The 26,669-nt window shown below is 47.4% G+C and overlaps 1 protein-coding gene across 1 annotated transcript in view; it reads right to left on the bottom strand.

The window, feature by feature from the left end:
* gbe1a (glucan (1,4-alpha-), branching enzyme 1a) overlaps positions 1 to 26,669 on the bottom strand; it is a 174,717-nt gene that overhangs the window by 121,259 nt on the left and 26,789 nt on the right. Inside the window, exons 2-3 of the mRNA XM_042311035.1 lie at positions 15,673 to 15,842; positions 7,789 to 7,904 (exon numbers count right to left, since the gene is read on the bottom strand). Coding sequence (XP_042166969.1) covers positions 7,789 to 7,904; positions 15,673 to 15,842 — 286 coding nt within the window. The remainder of the gene's footprint in view (positions 1 to 7,788; positions 7,905 to 15,672; positions 15,843 to 26,669) is intronic.

The raw sequence follows: 26,669 nt of genomic DNA, 5'->3' as shown, positions 1-26,669 counted from the left end.
CCTCTAGTTTTAGTACGGTTGAGATGAACAGACCAGCCTCTCCTCTCCTCTAGTTTTAGTATGGATGTGATGAACAGATCAGCCTCTCCTCTCGTCTCCTCTAGTTTTAGTACGGATGTGAGATGAACAGACCAGCCTCTCCTCTCCTCTAGTTTTAGTACGGTTGAGATGAACAGACCAGCCTCTCCTCTCCTCTAGTTTTAGTACGGATGTGATGAACAGACCAGCCTCTCCTCTCCTCTAGTTTTAGTACGGATGTGATGAACAGACCAGCCTCTCCTCTCCTCTAGTTTTAGTACGGATGAGATGAACAGACCAGCCTCTCCTCTCCTCTAGTTTTAGTACGGTTGAGATGAACAGACCAGCCTCTCCTCTCCTCTAGTTTTAGTACGGATGTGATGAACAGACCAGCCTCTCCTCTCCTCTAGTTTTAGTACGGTTGAGATGAACAGACCAGCCTCTCCTCTAGTTTTAGTACGGATGCGATATCCCCTGACAATGTAAGTTTCCCCCCGGGAAAAAACAACTCTTATATGTCTTTACTTTTAACACACATACACAGACTTTCCTCGTGGCTAAATCCCCAGGTAGCTGTATAGACTTGCCACAGTGGCAAGATAAACCCTTCTAGCGTTCTATACGTCCAGTTAAAAGTTCATAAAGAGTATCACACACACGCACACAAAAAACATGATCAAATATTAATTTCTGAATAATTACTGGTTCAGTGATGCTGAACAGATGAGGTGATCTAAAGAGCTACTGAAGACATATTGAACAGTGGTGTGCGTGTGTGTGTGTGTGTGCGTGCGTCAGTTTGCTACGGGTTCATCTTCATGTGATATGCGTTTGAACATAAGGCACACAGAGGTGTACAGGGTCTGATAAACAGACACCCTACCAACGGTCTTTTGGTGGGGGGGGGAAGACTTGGGGCACAATGAAATATTTACCAACTAGCTGACTGTTAAGAGTTGTCAGAGTGGAGAAAGTAGAGTCCCCTGGGGCGAAGTAGAGCCTTAACTGACATAGATGCAGTCTGGCTGGGGAATATATACGTTTGTTGGTGGAATATTTAAGAATGGAAGTACGAGAAAAGATGAGTCACACGAGGCAGAGTACAAAAGTATTGGTCAGAGACGGAAATTCAGTTCTAGTTTGTTTTGGAGGTTGTTCTTATAATAAAATGTTTTTTTGTTTTTGTTTTAAAAGACGAGTGAGTGACAGCAAAAGAAGGAGGGTTTGCAAGAGGAGAATAGAATGTGAGTGAGGGTTTAAAGGCAGTGAGGGTTTAAAGGCAGTGAGGGTTTAAAGGCAGTGAGGGTTTAAAGGCAGTGAGGGTTTAAAGGCAGTGAGGGTTTAAAGGCAGTGAGGGTTTAAAGGCAGTGAGGGTTTAAACGCAGTGAGGGTTTAAACGCAGTGAGGGTTTAAACACAGTGAGGGTTTAAACACAGTGAGGGTTTAAAGAGGAGGGTTTAAACACAGTGAGGGTTTAAACACAGTGAGGGTTTAAACACAGTGAGGGTTTAAACGCAGTGAGGGTTTAAAGGCAGTGAGGGTTTAAACGCAGTGAGGGTTTAAACACAGTGAGGGTTTAAAGGCAGTGAGGGTTTAAAGGCAGTGAGGGTTTAAACACAGTGAGGGTTTAAACACAGTGAGGGTTTAAAGGCAGTGAGGGTTTAAAGGCAGTGAGGGTTTAAACACAGTGAGGATTTAAACACAGTGAGGGTTTAAAGACAGTGAGGGTTTAAAGACAGTGAGGGTTTAAACTGTGCACAGCATGACATATGATTCTGTTCTTATCCCCTGCATTGAGACCCCAGCCAGTCCAATCCACCGACCATTCTGTTAGCTCACCGTCTCTGTGTGTATATATATAGCCTGGGAGGAAACAGATGGACCCAGCAGAGCTGAACAACGTCCTGTGTGCCAACACTGATAGGCTGTTATTGTGTTGTGTGTGTGCGTGGTGTGTGGATGTTGTTTGTACACACACAGGGCAACCTGTGCCAAGCTCCCTCCCATTCCCAGTTACAAATCGGCCCCCTAGCAGTACTTTCCGACTCCTTAAGCTGCTCCGTTCCCATGTCCTCATTCACTACCCCTCATAGTGTTGAATGGATAACCAAGTGGGTGCCAATCAATAACAATATCTTTCAATAAATGGAGCATTACAGAAATCACAATAACACAAAACATGATTAGATAATCTCATCCGTCAAGGAGGTACTTTAGCACACAAGAGAAGATTGAGTAGAAGAGGATGTTTTATATCGAGTTTATAAGCAACAGAATTAAGGGTAGCGTTTATGTAGAGTTTATATTGAGTTTATAAGCAACAGAATTAAGGGTAGCGTTTATAGCGAGTTTATAAGCGACAGAATTAAGGATAGTTTGTCATAACTGGTCTGTTCGGGTCAGGTTACCGTGTCAGGTTACCGTGGAGGGGGAGACAAAAGGAGGAAACGCCCATTTCTGACCCGAGGGTATAAAAAGTTAAGAGTTAAGAATTAACATTATGACTAAGTGACCACGAACTGCAGCCAAGGTTCGATTATTCGAAACCCCAAAACACAACAACTTTGAAGACAAAGTAACCTTTTATCAACCTGTGTCGAAGAGGATGAATTCAAGCAGGATCACCCGGTTATTCTCTCTAAGGAATCGTACGGCTACACCGTTTTCATTCCCACGCTGGAAGCACCTATATTGCTGATTACACTTGCAACCGAAGACATCAGAGGAGAAGGAACCCGGTCAACAAAGACAAACCCCATCGGAGACCTTCGACACGTAATGCTGGCATTATATTCTGACCCATAAGAGCAGCAGTTCGGGGCTTAAAGAGTTCAACTATAGTTTACAAATAATTTACAAATGTACAAATGGGAAAGTTGCCTCGACACTTGTATTCCACCTCAAAAACGAGGAAATTGAAGATTTATAATTATATAAAATGAAGAAAATGCGCTGATGAAGCATTGCGTCGACAAACGTTGCATAATATCAAATTAATTGTTTGTATCGTTTAAAGTTGTAAACTGTGTGTTAAGTATTTACCATGATGTATCCACGATCATGTTTGGTACTTTACCGGCGCCGACAGAGATGGCCGCCTCGCTTCGCGTTCCTAGGAAACTATGCAGTTTTTGTTTTTTTACGTGTTATTTCTTACACTAGTACCCCAGGTCATCTTAGGTTTCATTACATACAGTCGAGAAGAACTACTGAATATAAGATCAGCGTCAACTCACCATCAGTACGACCAAGAATATGTTTTTCGCGACGCGGATCCTGTGTTCTGCCTTTCAACCGGGACAACGGAATGGATCCTATGCGGCGACCCAAAAAAACGACTCCGAAAAAGAGGGAAACGAGGCGGTCTTCTTGTCAGACTCCGGAGACGGGCACATCGTGCACCACTCCCTAGCATTCTTCTCGCCAATGTCCAGTCTCTTGACAACAAGGTTGATGAAATCCGAGCAAGGGTAGCATTCCAGAGGGACATCAGAGACTAACATTCTTTGCTTCACGGAAACATGGCTCACTGGAGAGACGCTATCGGAGGCGGTGCAGCCAGCGGGTTTCTCCACGCATCGCGCCGACAGAAACAAACATCTTTCTGGTAAGAAGAGGGGCGGGGGCGTATGCCTTATGGCTAACGAGACATGGTGTGATGAAAGAAACATACAGGAACTCAAATCCTTCTCTTCACCTGATTTAGAATTCCTCACAATCAAATGTAAACCGCATTATCTACCAAGAGAATTCTCTTCGATTATAATCACAGCCGTATATATCCCCCCCCAAGCAGACACATCGATGGCTCTGAACTAACTTTATTTGACTCTTTGCAAACTGGAATCCATTTATCCGGAGGCTGCATTCATTGTAGCTGGGGATTTTAACAAGGCTAATCTGAAAACAAGACTCCCTAAATTTTATCAGCATATCGATTGCGCAACCAGGGGTGGAAAAACCTTGGATCATTGTTACTCTAACTTCCGCGACGCATATAAGGCCCTGCCCCGCCCTCCTTTCGGAAAAGCTGACCACGACTCCATTTTGTTGATCCCTGCCTACAGACAGAAACTAAAACAAGAGGCTCCCACGCTGAGGTCTGTCCAACGCTGGTCCGACCAAGCTGACTCCACACACCAAGACTGCTTCCATCACGTGGACTGGGATATGTTTCGTATTGCGTCAGATAACAATATTGACGAATATGCTGATTCGGTGTGCGAGTTCATTAGAACGTGCGTTGAAGATGTCGTTCCCATAGCAACGATTAAAACATTCCCTAACCAGAAACCGTCAGTACAGAGACAAAGTAGAATCTCAATTCAACGGCTCAGACACAAGAGGCATGTGGCAGGGTCTACAGTCAATCACAGACTACAAGAAGAAATCCAGCCCAGTCACGGACCAGGATGTCTTGCTCCCAGGCAGACTAAATAACTTTTTTGCCCGCTTTGAGGACAATACAGTGCCACTGACACGGCCTGCAACGAAAACATGCGGACTCTCCTTCACTGCAGCCGAGGTGAGTAAGACATTTAAACGTGTTAACCCTCGCAAGGCTGCAGGCCCAGACAGCATCCCCAGCCGCACCCTCAGAGCATGCGCAGACCAGCTGGCCGGTGTGTTTACGGACATATTCAATCAATCCCTATACCAGTCTGCTGTTCCCACATGCTTCAAGAGGGCCAACATTGTTCCTGTTCCCAAGAAAGCTAAGGTAACTGAGCTAAACGACTACCGCCCCGTAGCACTCACATCCGTCATCATGAAGTGCTTTGAGAGACTAGTCAAGGACCATATCACCTCCACCCTACCTGACACCCTTGACCCACTCCAATTTGCTTACCGCCCAAATAGGTCCACAGACGATGCAATCTCAACCACACTGCACACTGCCCTAACCCATCTGGACAAGAGGAATACCTATGTGAGAATGCTGTTCATCGACTACAGCTCGGCATTCAACACCATAGTACCCTCCAAGCTCGTCATCAAGCTCGAGACCCTGGGTCTCGACCCCGCCCTGTGCAACTGGGTACTGGACTTCCTGACGGGCCGCCCCCAGGTGGTGAGGGTAGGCAACAACATCTCCACCCCGCTGATCCTCAACACTGGGGCCCCACAAGGGTGCGTTCTGAGCCCTCTCCTGTACTCCCTGTTCACCCACGACTGCGTGGCCACGCACGCCTCCAACTCAATCATCAAGTTTGCGGACGACACAACAGTGGTAGGGCTTGATTACCAACAACGACGAGACGGCCTACAGGGAGGAGGTGAGGGCCCTCGGAGTGTGGTGTCAGGAAAATAACCTCACACTCAACGTCAACAAAACTAAGGAGATGATTGTGGACTTCAGGAAATCGCAGAGGGAACACCCCCCTATCCACATCGATGGAACAGTAGTGGAGAGGGTAGCAAGTTTTAAGTTCCTCGGCATACACATCACAGACAAACTGAATTGGTCCACTCACACAGACAGCATCGTGAAGAAGGCGCAGCAGCGCCTCTTCAACCTCAGGAGGCTGAAGAAATTCGGCTTGTCACCAAAAGCACTCACAAACTTCTACAGATGCACAATCGAGAGCATCCTGGCGGGCTGTATCACCGCCTGGTACGGCAACTGCTCCGGCCACAACCGTAAGGCTCTCCAGAGGGTAGTGAGGTCTGCACAACGCATCACCGGGGGCAAACTACCTGCCCTCCAGGACACCTACACCACCCGATGTTACAGGAAGGCCATAAAGATCATCAAGGACATCAACCATCCGAGCCACTGCCTGTTCACCCCGCTATCATCCAGAAGGCGAGGTCAGTACAGGTGCATCAAAGCTGGGACCGAGAGACTGAAAAACAGCTTCTATCTCAAGGCCATCAGACTGTTAAACAGCCACCACTAACATTGAGTGGCTACTGCCAACACACTGTCAATGACACTGACTCTACTCCAGCCACTTTAATAATGGGAATTGATGGGAAATGTAAATATATCACTAGCCACTTTAAACAATGCTACCTTATATAATGTTACTTACCCTACATTATTCATCTCATATGCATACGTAGATACTGTACTCTATATCATCGACTGCATCCTTATGTAACACATGTATCACTAGCCACTTTAACTATGCCACTTTGTTTACATACTCATATGTATATACTGTACTCGATACCATCTACTGTATCTTGCCTATGCTGCTCTGTACCATCACTCATTTATATATCCTTATGTACATATTCTTTATCCCCTTACACTGTGTATAAGACAGTAGTTTTGGAATTGTTAGTTAGATTACTTGTTGGTTATTACTGCATTGTCGGAACTAGAAGCACAAGCATTTCGCTACACTCGCATTAACATCTGCTAACCATGTGTATGTGACAAATAAAATTTGATTTGATTTGGTACAGATGAGCTTTTCTCTCGTTCTCTCTCTTTTTAAATCCTCACGTTATTTAACACGTATTGTGTCGGCCTGCTAGGGACCGGTTTCAGTGTACTAAGTTCTAATCAATAGCCCAGAAATAGTGTATATCTTATATTATCATTTTTATCTTGTGTATAAATAAATCAACTCAATTGGTGTGGTACAGACTTATTTAGTTCAGACTTGGTGTAGATTCACAGATTATGCGACAGATTCTCCATCAATAACTAAATTTGTGACTCAGCACCTGAAATGAACATTTACTGTGTAACTGGGAGTCTTGTGAGATATAATTAATCACTTACCTTTGATGATCTTCAAATGGTTGCACTCACAAGACTCCCAGTTACACAGTAGAAGTTTGTTTTGTTCAGTAATCCAATACACATAGAGAGGTTTTGAAATGGCATTACCACAGTGTGCAATTCAAAGACCTGGGCCAGCTAGTTGGCATCAATAACAGATCAGATTTGAATAGAGTAGCAGTAGAAATAATAATAATAATAATAATAATAAGTAGTAACAGCAGTGGTAACAGTAATACAAATCTCTGACACTTAATAATAATAATAATATAGTAATATTAACAGTAGTAATAATATGAATAATAAACAATTATAATAGTAATAATAATAATTTAGTAATATTAACAGTAGTAGTAATAATAGTAACAGTAATAATAATCACAATAATAATAATAGTAATAATAGTAGTAATAATAATAACAGTAGTAATAATAATCATAATAATCACAATAATAATAATACTAATAGTAATAATAATAATAGTAATAATAATAATAATAATAAGTAATAATAATAATAATAAATAGTAAGCAATAATAATAATAAATAGTAAGCAATAATAATAGCAATAACAGTAATAATAATAATAGTAAGCAATAGTAATAATAATAATAATAGTAAGCAATAATAATAATAAATAATAATAATAACAGTAAGCAATAATAATAATAGCAATAATAACAGTAATAATAATAGTAAGCAATAATAATAGCAATAATAATAATAGAAATAATAACAGTAATAATAATAGTAAGCAATAATAATAGCAATAATAACAGTAATAATAATAGTAAGCAATAATAATAATAATAGTAAGCAATAATAATAGCAATAATAACAGTAAGCAATAATAATAATAGTAAGCAATAATAATAGTAATAACAGTAATAATAATAATAATAGTAAGCAATAATAATAATAGTAATAACAGTAATAATAATAATAATAATAGTAAGCAATAATAATAGTAATAACAGTAATAATAATAATAACAGTAGTAATAACAATAATGGTAACAGCAGTAGTAACAATACCTTGAGTTTGGTCTCATGTTCAATGGCAGGTGCCTTGTTTCTTTTAGGAGGAAGGTAAAGTTCCCATTTACCATACTCTTTCTTAGTGTAGGGGTGGGATGTACTGTTCCAGTCATCTGGGGAGAGGGTGACAAGTTAGTTACATGAGAACATAGAACACCATAGCTCACTGTTGCCAACAGTTTCTCAATGAGAATCCCTATTGACTGCATAACGTTTTTACATTGCCCTGACATCACAGCACCACATCTGCACACCCGACGAGAGAGCGAGCAGAGAGCAGAGAGCCAGCAGAGAGCCAGCAGAGAGCCAGCAGAGAGCCAGCAGAGAGCCAGCAGAGAGCCAGCAGAGAGCCAGCAGAGAGCCAGCAGAGAGCCAGCAGAAAAAGAGCAGAGAGCAGAGGGCAGAGAACAGAGAGGCAGTGTACAGTCGTGGCCAAAAGTTCAATGACAAATATTAATTTTAACAAAGTCTGCTGTCTCAGTTTGTATGATGGCAATTTGCATACACTCCAGAATGTTATGAGTGATCAGATGAATTGCAATTAAGTTCTTCGATATAGGGGGCGCTCTTTTAATTTTTGGATGAAAAACGTTCCCGTTTTAAACAAGATATTTGGTCACGAAAAGATGCTTGACTATGCATATAATTGACAGCTTTGGAAAGAAAACACTGATGTTTCCAAAACTGCAAAGATATTGTCTGTGAGTGCCACATAACTGATGTTACAGGCGAAACCCAGATAGAAATCCAATCAGGAAGTGCCGCATTTTTTGAAACCGCCTCATTCCAATGACTCCTTATATGGCTGTGGAGGAGCTAGGAGTCAGCTTACGTTTTCCCCAAGGTGTCTGCAGCATTGTGACGTATTTGTAGGCATATCATTGGAAGATTGACCATAAGAGACTGCATCTACCAGGTGGTCGCTTGGTGTCCTCCGTCGCAATTATTGCGTAATCTCCAGCTGCAGTATTTTTCCGTTTCCTTTGATGAGAAACCGACTGCCAGGAATGATTTTTCATCGAAAAGAATTGTGAAAAACACCTTGAGGATTGATTCTAAACAACATTTGCCAAGTTTCTGTTGATTGCCAAGTTTCTGTTGATATTATGGAGCTAATTTGGAAAAAAGTTTGGCGTTGTGTTGACTACTTTAGTTTTTTTTTTCTTAGCCAAACGTGATGAACAAAACGGAGCTATTTCTCTTACACAAATAATATTTTTGGAAAAAAATTAACATTTGCTATCTAACTGAGAGTCTCGTCATTGAAAACATCCAAAGTTCTTCAAAAGGTAAATTATTTTATTTGAATGCTTTTCTTGTTTTTGTGAAAATGTTACCCGCTGAATGCTAGGCTTAATGCTATGCTAGGCTATCAATACTCTTACACAAATGCTTGTGTAGCTTTGGTTAAAGCATATTTTGAAAATCTGAGATGACAGTGTTGTTAACAAAAGGCAAAGCTTGTGTTTCAATATATTTATTTCATTTGCGATTTTCATGAAAAGGAAATGTTGCGTTATGGTAATGAGCTTGAGGCTATGATTACGCTCCCGGATACGGGATTGCTCGACGCTAGAGGTTAATTGCAAAGTCCCTCTTTGCCATGCAAATGAACTGAATCCCCAAAAAACATTTCCTCTGCATATCAGCCCTGCCACAAAAGGACCAGCTGACATTATGTCAGTGATTCTCTCGTTATCACAGGTGTGAGTGTTGACGAGGACAAGGCTGGAGATCACTCTGTCATGCTGATTGAGTTTGAATAACAGACTGGAAGCTTCAAAAGGAGGGTGGTGCTTGGAATCATTGTTCTTCCTCTGTCAACCATGGTTACCTGCAAGGAAACACGTGCCGTCATCATTACGTTGCACAAATAGGTCTTCACAGGCAAGGATATTGCTGCCAGTAAGAATGCACCTAAATCAACCATTTATCAGATAATCAAGAACTTCAAGGAGTGCGATTCAATTGTTGTGAAGAAGGCTTCAGGGCACCCAAAAAGGCCAGCAAACGCCAGGACCGTCTCCTAAAGTGGATTCAGCTGCAGGATCGGGGCACCACCAGTACAGAGCTTGCTCAGGAATGGCAGCAGGTAGGTGTGAGTGCATCTGCACGCACAGTGAGGTGAAGACTTTTGGAGGATGGCCTGGTGTCAAGAAGGGCAGCTAAGAAGCCACTTCTCTCCAGGCTGACTGATATTCTGCAGGGAGTGGACTGCTGAGGACTGGTGTAAAGTCATTTTCTCTGATGAAATCCCCTTTCCAATTGTTTGGGGCATCCATAGTTTGTCCTGTGTCTTGCCAACAGTAAAGCATCCTGAGACCATTCATGTGTGGGGTTGCTTCTCAGCCAAGGGAGTGGGCTCACTCACAATTTTGCCTAAGAACACAGCACTGAATAAAGAATGGTACCAACACATCCTCCGAGAGCAACTTCTCCCAACCATCCAGGAACAGTTTGGTGACGAACAATGCCTTTTCCAGCATGATGGAGCACCTTGCCATAAGGCAAAAGTGATAACTAAGTGGCTCGGGGAACAAAACATCAATATTTTGGGTTCATGGCCAGGAAACTCCCCAGACCTTAATCCCACTGAGAACTTGTGGTCAATCCTCAAGAGGCGGGTGGACAAACAAAAACCCACAAATTCTGACAAACTCCAAGCATTGATTATGCAAGAATTGGCTGCCATCAGTCAGGATGTGGCCCAGAAGTTAATTGACAGCATGCCAGGGCAGATTGCAGAGGTCTTGAAAAAGCGGGGTCAACACTGCAAATATTGACTCTTTGCATCAACTTCATGCAATTGTCAATAAAAGCCTTTGACACTTATGAAATGCTTGTAATTATACTTCAGTTTTCCATAGTAACATCTGACAAAAATATCTAAAGACACTGAAGCAGCAAACTTTGTGGAAATAAATGCTTGCGTCATTCTCAAAACCTTTGGCCACGACTGTACAGAGAGAGGAGCAGAGTGCACTTATTGGTGTCACATTGTGTTATGAGATGAATACCCAAGGCACCAAATCATGCCACCTTAGTAGACAGTAGAACACACTAGCTTGCTCTGTCTCACACACACACAGTCCATTTCCAGACAGAGGTGTTAGTGGCCTAAGGCGATGCTATTGCAGCTTAACAGGCCTGGGGCACTCACCTGAAAAAACACACTTGTCTGTTAAACTGCTCTGACATCCCAAGATGTTTAGAATACAATCATCTCCTTCAACAATCATCTCCTCCTTTAACCTGTCTCCTCCCCTTCATCTACACTGACTGAAGTGGATTTAACCTGTCTCCTCCCCTTCATCTACACATTTGGAGTGGATTTAACCTGTCTCCTCCCCTTCATCTACACATTTGGAGTGGATTTAACCTGTCTCCTCCCCTTCATCTACACATTTGGAGTGGATTTAACCTGTCTCCTCCCCTTCATCTACACATTTGGAGTGGATTTAACATGTCTCCTCCCCTTCATCTACACATTTGGAGTGGATTTAACATGTCTCCTCCCCTTCATCTACACATTTGGAGTGGATTTAACATGTCTCCTCCCCTTCATCTACACATTTGGAGTGGATTTAACATGTCTCCTCCCCTTCATCTACACATTTGGAGTGGATTTAACATGTGACATCGATAAGGGATCATAGCTTTCACCTGGTCTACTGTATGTCAAGGAAAGAGCAGGTGCCCCCCCCCACACTGGCCAGTTTATTAGGTACACCCATCGAGTACTGGGTCGGACCCCCTTTGCCTCCAGAACAGCCTGAATTCTTTGGGTGTCGGAAATGTTTCACGGAGATGTTTGTCCATTCTGACGCGATGGCATCATGCAGTTGCTGCAGATTGGACTGCAAACACCTTCCATCTCGTCCCAAAGATACTGGGTTTGGTCAACAACACCTTCCATCTCGTCCCAAAGATACTGGGTTTGGTCAACAACACCTTCCATCTCGTCCCAGAGATAATGGGTTTGGCCAACACCACCTTCCATCTCGTCCCAGAGATACTGGGTTTGGCCAACACCACCTTCCATCTCGTCCCAAAGACACTGGGTTTGGTCAACACCACCTTCCATCTCGTCCCAAAGATACTGGGTTTGGTCAACACCACCTTCCATCTCGTCCCAAAGATACTGGGTTCGGTCAACACCACCTTCCATCTCGTCCCAAAGACACTGGGTTTGGTCAACACCACCTTCCATCTCGTCCCAAAGACACTGGGTTCGGTCAACACCACCTTCCATCTCGTCCCAAAGACACTGGGTTCGGTCAACACCACCTTCCATCTCGTCCCAAAGACACTGGGTTCGGTCAACACCACCTTCCATCTCGTCCCAAAGACACTGGGTTCGGTCAACACCACCTTCCATCTCGTCCCAAAGATATTGGGTTTGATCAACAACACCTTCCATCTCGTCCCAAAGATATTGGGTTTGGTCAACAACACCTTCCATCTCGTCCCAGAGATACTGGGTTTGGCCAACACCACCTTCCATCTCGTCCCAAAGACACTGGGTTCGGTCAACACCACCTTCCATCTCGTCCCAAAGACACTGGGTTCGGTCAGCAACAACACCTTCCATCTCGTCCCAAAGACACTGGGTTTGGTCAGCAACAACACCTTCCATCTCGTCCCAAAGACACTGGGTTCGGTCAGCAACAACACCTTCCATCTCGTCCCAAAGATACTGGGTTTGGTCAACACCTTCCATCTCGTCCCAAAGACACTGGGTTCGGTCAGCAACAACACCTTCCATCTCGTCCCAAAGACACTGGGTTCGGTCAGCAACAACACCTTCCATCTCGTCCCAAAGATACTGGGTTTGGTCAACAACAATACGCTGTGGCGTTCAATCGTTGCTAAGTTGGTATCATGGGACCTAACGTGGCCAGGGAAACATTCCCCACACCAGAACGCCCATCAGTCTGTCCCGTTGACACCAGAACGCCACGCCCATCAGTCTGTCCCGTTGACACCAGGCAGGTCCATGGACTCATAGTGCTTACGCCACATCCTGACTCTGTCATCAACAGTAACTGGATGCCTGTCTGCCTGCTTTATATAACAAGCCACGGCCACATGACTCACTGTCTGGAGGAGCGAACCACTTTCCTGAACGGGGTGATGTACCTAAGAAACTGTCCAGTCAGGGTGTGTATATGTATGCATGCATGCGCTAGCGATAAGGAAAGTGTATGTGTGTGTGTTCTCGTCCGACCGTGTGTGTGTGTGTGTGTGTGTGTTCTAGTCCGCCCGTGTGTGTGTGTGTGTGTGTTCTCGTCCGCCCGTGTGTGTGTGTGTGTGTTCTCGTCCGCCCGTGTGTGTGTGTGTGTGTGTGTTCTCGTCCGCCCGTGTGTGTGTGTGTGTTCTCGTCCGCCCGTGTGTGTGTGTGTGTTCTCGTCCGCCCGTGTGTGTGTGTTCTCGTCCGACCGTGTGTGTGTGTTCTCGTCCGACCGTGTGTGTGTGTTCTCGTCCGCCCGTGTGTGTGTGTGTGTGTGTGTTCTAGTCCGCCCGTGTGTGTGTGTGTGTGTGTGTGTCTCGTCCGCCCGTGTGTGTGTTCTCGTCCGCCCGTGTGTGTGTGTGTGTTCTCGTCCGCCCGTGTGTGTGTGTGTGTTCTCGTCCGCCGTGTGTGTGTGTGTGTGTGTGTGTGTGTGTGTGTGTGTTCTAGTCCGCCCGTGTGTGTGTGTGTGTGTGTGTGTGTGTGTGTGTCTCGTCCACCCGTGTGTGTGTGTGTGTGTGTGTGTTCTCGTCCGCCAGTGTGTGTGTGTGTGTGTGTTCTCGTCCGCCCGTGTGTGTGTGTGTGTGTGTGTGTGTGTCTCGTCCGCCCGTGTGTGTGTGTGTGTGTGTTCTCGTCCGCCCGTGTGTGTGTGTGTGTTCTCGTCCGCCCGTGTGTGTGTGTGTGTTCTCGTCCGACCGTGTGTGTGTGTGTTCTCGTCCGCCCGTGTGTGTTCTCGTCCGAGTGTGTGTGTGTGTTCTCGTCCGACCGTGTGTGTGTGTGTGTGTGTGTTCTCGTCCGACCGTGTGTGTGTGTGTGTGTGTTCTCGTCCGACCGTGTGTGTGTGTGTGTGTGTGTTCTCGTCCGACCGTGTGTGTGTGTGTGTGTTCTCGTCCGACCGTGTGTGTGTGTGTGTGTTCTCGTCCGACCGTGTGTGTGTGTGTGTGTGTTCTCGTCCGACCGTGTGTGTGTGTGTGTCTCGTCCGACCGTGTGTGTGTGTGTGTGTGTGTGTGTTCTCGTCCGACCGTGTGTGTGTGTGTGTGTGTTCTCGTCCGACCGTGTGTGTGTGTGTGTGTGTTCTCGTCCGACCGTGTGTGTGTGTGTGTGTTCTCGTCCGACCGTGTGTGTGTGTGTGTGTGTTCTCGTCCGACCGTGTGTGTGTGTGTGTGTGTGTTCTCGTCCGACCGTGTGTGTGTGTGTGTGTGTTCTCGTCCGACCGTGTGTGTGTGTTCTCGTCCGACCGTGTGTGTGTGTGTGTGTTCTCGTCCGACCGTGTGTGTGTTCTCGTCCGACCGTGTGTGTGTGTGTGTGTGTGTGTTCTCGTCCGACCGTGTGTGTGTGTGTGTGTGTGTCTCGTCCGACCGTGTGTGTGTGTGTGTGTGTGTTCTCGTCCGCCCGTGTGTGTGTGTGTGTGTGTGTGTGTTCTCGTCCGCCCGTGTGTGTGTGTGTGTGTGTGTGTGTGTGTGTTCTAGTCCGCCCGTGTGTGTGTGTGTGTGTGTTCTAGTCCGCCCGTGTGTGTGTGTGTGTGTGTGTGTGTTCTAGTCCGCCCGTGTGTGTGTGTGTTCTAGTCCGCCCGTGTGTGTGTGTTCTCGTCCGCCCGTGTGTGTGTGTGTGTGTGTGTGTGTGTGTGTTCTCGTCCGCCCGTGTGTGTGTGTGTCTCGTCCGCCCGTGTGTGTGTGTGTGTGTGTGTGTGTGTGTGTGTGTGTCTCGTCCGCCCGTGTGTGTGTGTGTCCGTGTTCTCGTCCGACCGTGTGTGTGTGTGTGTTCTCGTCCGACCGTGTGTGTGTGTGTGTGTGTTCTCGTCCGCCCGTGTGTGTGTGTGTGTGTGTTCTCGTCCGCCCGTGTGTGTGTGTGTGTGTGTTCTCGTCCGCCCGTGTGTGTGTGTGTGTTCTCGTGTGTGTGTGTTCTCGTCCGCCCGTGTGTGTGTGTGTGTGTGTGTGTGTGTGTGTGTGTGTTCTCGTCCGCCCGTGTGTGTGTGTGTGTCCGTGTGTGTGTGTGTGTGTTCTCGTCCGCCCGTGTGTGTGTGTGTGTGTGTGTGTGTTGTTCTCGTCCGCCCGTGTGTGTGTGTGTGTGTGTGTGTGTTCTCGTCCGCCCGTGTGTGTGTGTGTGTGTGTGTTCTCGTGTGTGTCTGTGTCCGCCCGTGTGTGTGTGTGTGTGTGTGTGTGTTCTCGTCCGCCCGTGTGTGTGTGTGTGTGTGTGTGTGTTCTCGTCCGCCCGTGTGTGTGTGTGTGTGTGTGTGTGTGTTCTCGTCCGACCGTGTGTGTGTGTGTGTGTGTGTGTTCTCGTCCGACCGTGTGTGTGTGTGTGTGTGTGTGTCTCGTCCGACCGTGTGTGTGTGTGTGTGTTCTCGTGTGTGTGTGTGTGTGTGTGTTCTCGTCCGACCGTGTGTGTGTGTGTGTGTGTGTTCTCGTCCGACCGTGTGTGTGTGTGTGTGTGTGTTCTCTCGTCCGACCGTGTGTGTGTGTGTGTGTGTGTTCTCGTCCGACCGTGTGTGTGTGTGTGTGTGTGTGTGTGTGTGTGTGTGTGTGTGTAGTCCGCCCGTGTGTGTTCTCGTCCGCCCGTGTGTGTGTGTGTGTGTTCTCGTCCGCCCGTGTGTGTGTGTTCTCGTCCGCCCGTGTGTGTGTGTGTGTGTGTGTGTGTGTGTGTGTGTACTTACTGAAGTCCCCAGTGAGGAACAAGGCCTGAGCTCCCGGAGCCCACTCTCTGAACATCAGGCTGTTATTAGCCTGTCTCTGGACACCATAAGACATGTAACTCCTGGTGAAGTCATCAAAACTCCCCTCAGCCTCCTCCAACTTAGACAACCTCTCAGTGAACAACTGGTACCTACAGAGAGAGAGAGATGGTGAAAGACGTTAGTACACACACACACCTGCCCCAGTCCCTGCCCCTGCTCCAGTCCCTGCCCCTGCTCCAGTCCCTGCCCCTGCTCCAGTCCCTGCCCCAGTCCCTGCTCCTGCACCAGTCCCTGCCCCAGTCCCTGCTCCTGCACCAGTCCCTGCCCCAGTCCCTGCTCCTGCACCAGTCCCTGCCCCAGTCCCTGCTCCTGCACCAGTCCCTGCCCCAGTCCCTGCTCCTGCACCAGTCCCTGCCCCAGTCCCTGCTCCTGTTCCTGTCCTGCCCCAGTCCCTGCTCCTGCCCCAGTCCCTGCCCCTGCACCAGTCCCTGCTCCAGTCCCTGCCCAAGTCCCTGCCCAAGTCCCTGCTCCTGCACCAGTCCCTGCCCCAGTCCCTGCCCCAGTCCCTGCTCCTGCACCAGTCCCTGCCCCAGTCCCTGCTCCTGCACCAGTCCCTGCCCCTGCCCCTGCTCCTGCCCAGTCCCTGCACCAGTCCCTGCCCCAGTCCCTGCTCCAGTCCCTGCTCCAGTTCCTGCTCCTGCACCAGTCCCTGCACCAGTCCCTGCCCCAGTCCCTGCCCCAGTCCCTGCCCCTGCACCAGTCCCTGCCCCAGTCCCTGCCCCAGTCCCTGCCCCAGTCCCTGCTCCAGTCCCTGCCCCAGTCCCTGCCCCAGTCCCTGCCCCAGTCCCTGCCCCAGTCCCTGCTCCAGTCCCTGCCCAAGTCCCTGCTCCTGCACCAGTCCCTGCCCCAGTCCCTGCCCCAGTCCCTGCTCCAGTCCCTGCCCCTATCCCTGCTCCAGTCCCTGTCCCTGCTCCAGTCCCTGCTCCAGTCCCTGCTCCTGCCCCTGCCCCAGTCCCTGCTCCTGCTCCAGTCCCTGCTCCTGCTCCAGTCCCTGCCCCTGCCCCTGCTCCAGTCCCTGTCCCTGCTCCAGTCCCAATCCCTGCCCCAGTCCCTGCCCCAGTCCCTTTGTTAATGGGCCATTCTAAATGTAAACACATTTGACATATTAGTAAAGACAAGATTACATTGAGAATAGTTTGATGAGTGAAAATAGGATCACTTGATGAGACAGTTTGACCAGCCTGAGACAAGGAACAGAGAACAAACTTTTTTCCTCCCTACTTTCTCAAATCATCAATAGTTTCCAGTCCAGCCCAAATATGTTTTGATTTCTAACACATTCTAAAAGGTTGGTATCATTCACAACTAAAGTTGTAAAAAATCTAGCATATATGACCTGTTTCAAATGATCACTTTAACATTGCCACTTCATATGAGCACTCGCTCCGGAGTGGGAAAAAACATCCTATTTAATTTATTATTATTTATTTATTTTACTATAAAAAAAATGTTAAAGTGTTATCGATTCTTCAAAGTAGCCACCCTTTGCCTTGATGACAGAAAAATCCTGGAATGAGTAGGTTTGTCCGAACTTTTGACTGGCACTTAATTTCATTAATATTCTGGTGTTTCTATTCCATGAAAAACGGAAAAAATTACTCTGGGTTTCTGTTAGGATGGAACGGAAAAGATGGCGCGCTACAACGTGATTCCATATTTCATAGTTGTGATTGTACAGAATTAGACACACTGCTCAACACTAGTGAGACTCATTTCGTCTATGGTAGGCCTACAGTATATCAAAAAATATTATTTTAATAATTAATTAAAATATTATTTTAATAATTAATTAAATTATATTTAGAGGATTGGAGGATTGGAGGACTCTAAATTAATATGTCAGGCACATTTTCTGTTAGATATTATCACAGATCCTAAGGGACTTACATAATTCACAATTAATTAATTAATAATAATAATAATAATCACATTGTTTAAAAAGTAACAATTCTGAAGATTTAAGCCACCTGCATATATTTACAAGTAAACATATCCTACAGTACATACACACACGGGTAACATGGGAAAGTGTCTAATTCCTTACATACCTATAAGGGAGAACAGGCCCATGTCCAGACTTCCTCTCGTGACCTCACGTACTCATTAACTCTGTCTTTAATGCTTTTTAAAAGGTTGCATCAGTCACGGACAGAAACTTCTGGAGACACAGTATTAAATGATGGACACCCGGAGGTTCACCGGTTCTTTATATATCAATTATAACATCATGTTTCTAGTCTATTGCATAGTTACAATGTGTAATCATTGATGTCCCAAGAGCAGGAGTGGTAAACACTGTTGAAGTGTATAATTGTAATACATACATGCAGACACAGCATCATTCACAGAATGGAGTTTGATACACCTGGTATTGGATAGGACTGAAAAAAAGAAACAAAACTAGCAAAATAGCGATTTTCGTACATCAACATATTCCTCTCAATTGTAAATGTTTTGACTCGTTATGATGTTATAACTACTTGAATTTGCCTCCCGAAATATTTTGTCAGCCATATTTGCTGAAGATGGCCGAAGATGGCTGACGAATTCAAATTCGTCATTGGAACCACTCGATATGATTGGTCACACACAAACCTTGGGACCCAAATGCTAACTCCCTGGTGGTGGTCTGGAGCAATGAAGCTGTGACGTCGGGTAAAGCTCTAAAGATACTTTAGTGTGTTACTGGCTGACAGCTATTAAAAGGAGGAACAAGTGTATTCTAAATCTGAGCGGTCACTGGGCTTTCAAAGTTCAATACAATAAACATGAATCCACAGAAAAACAAAATCCAGTTCACAAATACTGACTTATAAACCACTATGAGATGGAATCAAAGTGTGAGTGACTGTGCCGATCAATAAACACTGTTAGGTGTGACAATGTGGTGTGTTCTTATGGCCATGTATGATGCAATGATGTCTTGCAACAAAGAATCCTCCCACACCGGAGTAAGGCAGTGCAATGTCCTCCAAGGAAAAATACAAGTCTTCTTACGGCTGTCCTGGGTTCTGGCGGCTGTCCTGGCGGCTGTCCTGGCGGCTGTCCTGGCGGCTGTCCTGGCGGCTGTCCTGGCGGCTGTCCTGGCGGCTGTCCTGGCGGCTGTCCTGGCGGCTGTCCTGGCGGCTGTCCTGGCGGCTGTCCTGGGTTCTGTCGGCTGTTCTGGCGGCTGTCCTGGGTTCTGGCGGCTGTCCTGGGTTCTGGCGGCTGTCCTGGCGGCTGTCCTGGGTTCTGGCGGCTGTTCTGGCGGCTGTCCTGGCGGCTGTCCTGGCGGCTGTCCTGGGTCCTGGCGGCTGTCCTGGGTTCTGGCGGCTGTCCTGGGTTCTGGCGGCTGTCCTGGCGGCTGTCCTGGGTTCTGGCGGCTGTTCTGGCGGCTGTCCTGGGTTCTGGCGGCTGTTCTGGCGGCTGTCCTGGCGGCTGTCCTGGGTTCTGGCGGCTGTTCTGGCGGCTGTTCTGGCGGCTGTCCTGGGTTCTGGCGGCTGTCCTGGGTTCTGGCGGCTGTCCTGGGTTCTGGCGGCTGTCCTGGGTTCTGGCGGCTGTCCTGGGTTCTGGCGGCTGTCCTGGGTTCTGGCGGCTGTCCTGGGTTCTGGCGGCTCGTCATCCTTGGTGAATCTACACTCAATATAAAAACGTCACTGTAAACTGTGTTTATTTTCAGCAAACTTAACATGTGTAAATATTTGTGTGAACATAAGACTCAACAACTGAGACATAAACTGAACAAGTTCCACAGACATGTGACGAACAGAAATGTAATAATGTGTCCTTCAACAAAGGGGGGGGTCAAAATGAAAAGTAACAGTCAGTATCTGGTGTGGCCACCAGCTGCATTAAGTACTGCAGTGCATCTCCTCCTCAGGGACTGCACGAGATGTGCCAGTTCTTGCTGTGAGATGTTACCCCACTTGCCAGTTCTTGCTGTGAGATGTAACCCCACTCTTCCACCAAGGTACCTGCAAGTTCCCTGACATTTCTAGGGGGAATGGCCCTAGCCCTCACCCTCTGATCCAACAGGTCCCAGACGTGCTCAACGGGATTGAGATCCGGGCTCTTTGCTGGCCATGGCAGAACACTGACATTCCTGTCTTGCAGGAAATCACGCACAGAACGAGCAGTATGGCTGGTGGCATTGTCATGTTGGAGGGTCATGTCAGGATGAGCCTGCAGGAAGGGTACCACGTGAGGGAGGAGCGTTGAGATTGCCTGCAATGACAACAAGCTCAGTCCGATGATGCTGTGACACTCAGCCCCAGACCATGACGGACCCTCCACCTCCAAATCGATCCCGCTCCAGAGTACAGGCCTCGGTGTAACGCTCGGTGTAGCGACGGTGGGTTTGTGCCCATAGGCAACATTGTTTCCAGTGATGTCTGGTGAGGACCTGCCTTACAACAGGCCTACAAGCCCTCAGTCCAGCCTCTCTCAGCCTACTGCGGACAGTCTGAGCACTGATGGAGGGATTGTGCGTTCCTGGTGTAACTCGGGCAGTTGTTGCCATCCTGTACCTGTCCCGCAGGTGTGATGTTCAATTGTACCCATCCGGTGCAGGTGTTGTTATACGTGGCCTGTCCTGTCTCCGGCGTCTCACAGTACAGACATTGAAATGTATTGCCCAGGCCACATCTGCAGTCCTCATGCCTCCTTGCAGCATGCCTAAGGCACGTTCACACAGGTGATCAGGGACCCTGGGCATATTTCTTTTGGTGTTTTTCAGAGTCAGTAGAAAGGCCTCTTTAGTGTCCTAGTTTTCATAACTGTGACCTTAAGACACTAACAATTTACAGACGGTAGGCAATTAACGACCGTTCCACATGTGCATATTCATTAATTGTTTATGGTTCATTGAACAAGCATGGGAAACAGTGTTTAAACCCTTTACAATGAAGATCCTCGAAGTTATTTGAATTTTTACAAATTATCTTTGAAAGACAGGGTCCTGAAAAAGGGACATTTCTTTTTTTGTTTATATACCTTGAGTACCTTTTGACACACACCTCTCTCAGATTACACACACACACACACACACACCCTCAGATTACTTACACACACACACCCACACACACACACACACACACTCCCTCAGATTACACACACACACACACACCTCCCTCAGATTACACACACACACACCCACACACACACACACAGATTACACACACACACACACCTCCCTCAGATTACACACACACACTCCCCAGATTACACACACACACACCCTCAGATTACACACACACACCTCCCTCAGATTACACACACACCCCTCAGATTACACACACACACACCCCTCAGATTACACACGCACACCCCTCAGATTACACACGCACACCTCCCTCAGATTACACACGCACACCTCCCTCAGATTACACACGCACACCTCCCTCAGATTACACACGCACACCTCCCTCAGATTACGCACACCTCCCTCAGATTACACACACACACCTCCCTCAGATTACACACACACACCTCCCTCAGATTACACACACACCTCCCTCAGATTACACACACACACACACCTCCCTCAGATTACACACACACACACACACCTCCCTCAGATTACACACACACACACACTCCCTCAGATTACACACACACACACCTCCCTCAGATTACACACACACACACACACACACCTCCCTCAGATTACACACACACACCTCCCTCAGATTACACACACACACCTCCCTCAGATTACACACACACACACTCCCTCAGATTACACACACACACACCTCCCTCAGATTACACACACACACACACACCCTCAGATTACACACACACACACCTCCCTCAGATTACACACACACACACACACACTCCCTCAGATTACACACACACCTCCCTCAGATTACACACACACACACACACCTCCCTCAGATTACACACACACACACACACAAACACACCTCCCTCAGATTACACACACACACACACCTCCCTCAGATTACACACACACACACACACACCCTCAGATTACACACACACACCTCCCTCAGATTACACACACACACACCACACATTACACACACCTCCCTCAGATTACACACACACACCTCCCTCAGATTACACACACACACACACACACACACACACCTCCCTCAGATTACACACACACACCTCCCTCAGATTACACACACACACCTCCCTCAGATTACACACACACACCCTCAGATTACACACACACACACCTCCCTCAGATTACACACACACACACTCCCTCAGATTACACACACACACCTCCCTCAGATTACACACACACACACACCTCCCTCAGATTACACACACACACACACCTCCCTCAGATTACACACACACACACACCTCCCTCAGATTACACACACACACACACCTCCCTCAGATTACACACACACCTCCCTCAGATTACACACACACCTCCCTCAGATTACACACACACACACACACACCCTCAGATTACACACACACACCCCCTCAGATTACACACACACACCTCCCTCAGATTACACACACACACACACTCCCTCAGATTACACACACACACACACCTCCCTCAGATTACACACACACACACACACACCTCCCTCAGATTACACACACACACACACCCTCAGATTACACACACACACCTCCCTCAGATTACACACACACACACCCTCAGATTACACACACACACACACACACACTCCCTCAGATTACACACACACCTCCCTCAGATTACACACACACACACACCTCCCTCAGATTACACACACACACCTCCCTCAGATTACACACACACACCTCCCTCAGATTACACACACCTCCCTCAGATTACACACACCCTCCCTCAGATTACACACACACACCTCCCTCAGATTACACACACACACCTCCCTCAGATTACACACACACACACACACCTCCCTCAGATTACACACACACACACACACCCCCCTCAGATTACACACACACACTCCCTCAGATTACACACACACACCTCCCTCAGATTACACACACACACACACACACACCACACCCCCTCAGATTACACACACACACCTCCCTCAGATTACAGATTACACACACACACACACCTCCCTCAGATTACACACACACACACACACACCTCCCTCAGATTACACACACACACACACACACCTCCCTCAGATTACACACACACAGATTACACACACACACACCCTCAGATTACACACACACCTCCCTCAGATTACACACACACACACACCTCCCTCAGATTACACACACACACACACACACACAAATACTCCCTCAGATTACACACACACACACACACACACCTCCCTCAGATTACACACACACACCTCCCTCAGATTACACACACACACACCTCCCTCAGATTACACACACACACACACACACCTCCCTCAGATTACACACACACACACCTCCCTCAGATTACACACACACACACACACACTCCCTCAGATTACACACACACACACCTCCCTCAGATTACACACACACACCTCCCTCAGATTACACACACACACACCTCCCTCAGATTACACACACACACACACACTCCCTCAGATTACACACACACACACCTCCCTCAGATTACACACACACACACACACACTCCCTCAGATTACACACACACACACAAACACCTCCCTCAGATTACACACACACACACACTCCCTCAGATTACACACACACACACACACACACACATCCTCCCTCAGATTACACACACACACACCCTCAGATTACACACACACACACACACCTACCTCAGATTACACACACACACTCCCTCAGATTACACACACACACACACCTCCCTCAGATTACACACACACCTCCCTCAGATTACACACACACACACACAAACACCTCCCTCAGATTACACACACACACACCTCCCTCAGATTACACACACACACACACACACACACCTCCCTCAGATTACACACACACACACACTCCCTCAGATTACACACACACACACACACACCCTCAGATTACACACACACACACACACACACACACCCTCAGATTACACACACACACCTCCCTCAGATTACACACACACACACACCTCAGATTACACACACACCCCCTCAGATTACACACACACACCTCCCTCAGATTACACACACACACCTCCCTCAGATTACACACACACACCTCCCTCAGATTACACACACACACCTCCCTCAGATTACACACACACCTCCCTCAGATTACACACACACACACCTCCCTCAGATTACACACACACACCTCCCTCAGATTACACACACACACACACCTCCCTCAGATTACACACACACACACACACCTCCCTCAGATTACACACACACACACACACCCTCAGATTACACACACACCTCCCTCAGATTACACACACACACTCCCTCAGATTACACACACCTCCCTCAGATTACACACACACACCCTCCCTCAGATTACACACACACACACACCACACACACACACACCTCCCTCAGATTACACACACACACACTCCCTCAGATTACACACACACACACACACACACTCCCTCAGATTACACACACACACACCTCCCTCAGATTACACACACACACCTCCCTCAGATTACACACACACACCTCCCTCAGATTACACACACACACCTCCCTCAGATTACACACACACCCTCCCTCAGATTACACACACACACCTCCCTCAGATTACACACACACACACACACACCTCCCTCAGATTACACACACACACACACCTCCCTCAGATTACACACACACACACTCCCTCAGATTACACACACACACCTCCCTCAGATTACACACACACACACTCCCTCAGATTACACACACACACACTCCCTCAGATTACACACACACACACCTCCCTCAGATTACACACACACACACACACACCTCCCTCAGATTACACACACACACACACACTCCCTCAGATTACACACACACACACACACACCCCCTCAGATTACACACACACCCTCCCTCAGATTACACACACACACACCTCCCCTCAGATTACACACACACACACACACACCTCCCTCAGATTACACACACACACACTCCCTCAGATTACACACACACTCCCTCAGATTACACACACACACACACACCTCCCTCAGATTACACACACACACACACACTCCCTCAGATTACACACACACACTCCCTCAGATTACACACACACACACACCTCCCTCAGATTACACACACACACACACCTCCCTCAGATTACACACACACACACACCTCCCTCAGATTACACACACACACAAACCTCCCTCAGATTACACACACACACACACACCTCCCTCAGATTACACACACACACACCTCCCTCAGATTACACACACACACACCTCCCTCAGATTACACACACACACACCTCCCTCAGATTACACACACACACACACACCCTCCCTCAGATTACACACACACCTCCCTCAGATTACACACACACACACACTCCCTCAGATTACACACACACACACACCTCCCTCAGATTACACACACACACACAAACACCTCCCTCAGATTACACACACACACACACAACACCTCCCTCAGATTACACACACACACACACACACACATACCTCCCTCAGATTACACACACACACCTCCCTCAGATTACACACACACACACACTCCCTCAGATTACACACACACCTCCCTCAGATTACACACACACACACTCCCTCAGATTACACACACACACACTCCCTCAGATTACACACACACACACACACAAACCCTCCCTCAGATTACACACACACACACACTCCCTCAGATTACACACACACACACACTCCCTCAGATTACACACACACACACCTCCCTCAGATTCACACACACACACACCTCCCTCAGATTACACACACACACACCTCCCTCAGATTACACACACACACACTCCCTCAGATTACACACACACACACACACACACCTCCCTCAGATTACACACACACACACACCTCCCCCTCAGATTACACACACACACACACACACCCTCCCTCAGATTACACACACACACACCTCCCTCAGATTACACACACACACACACACACACCTCCCTCAGATTACACACACACACAGATTACACACACACCTCCCTCAGATTACACACACACACACTCCCTCAGATTACACACACACACACACACCTCCCTCAGATTACACACACACACACCTCCCTCAGATTACACACACACCTCCCTCAGATTACACACACACACCTCCCTCAGATTACACACACACACTCCCTCAGATTACACACACACACACACACACACTCCCTCAGATTACACACACACACACACACCCTCCCTCAGATTACACACACACACACACACACACACACACACCTCCCTCAGATTACACACACACACCTCCCTCAGATTACACACACACACCTCCCTCAGATTACACACACACACACACTCCCTCAGATTACACACACACACCTCCCTCAGATTACACACACACACACACACACACACACACCTCCCTCAGATTACACACACACACACACACCTCCCTCAGATTACACACACACACACCTCCCTCAGATTACACACACACACACCTCCCTCAGATTACACACACACACACACTCCCTCAGATTACACACACACACACCCTCCCTCAGATTACACACACACACACTCCCTCAGATTACACACACACACACACACTCCCTCAGATTACACACACACACACACTCCCCTCAGATTACACACACACACACTCCCTCAGATTACACACACACACTCCCTCAGATTACACACACACACTCCCTCAGATTACACACACACCCTCCCTCAGATTACACACACACACACACACCCCTCAGATTACACACACACACACACACCTCCCTCAGATTACACACACACACACACACACCTCCCTCAGATTACACACACACACACACCTCCCTCAGATTAC

Source organism: Oncorhynchus tshawytscha, linkage group LG33 (assembly GCF_018296145.1).
Source record: "Oncorhynchus tshawytscha isolate Ot180627B linkage group LG33, Otsh_v2.0, whole genome shotgun sequence".
NCBI lineage: Eukaryota > Metazoa > Chordata > Actinopteri > Salmoniformes > Salmonidae > Oncorhynchus > Oncorhynchus tshawytscha.
The sequence above is the reverse complement of the archived record's forward strand: the minus strand, read 5'-3'. Positions and strand labels throughout refer to the sequence as shown.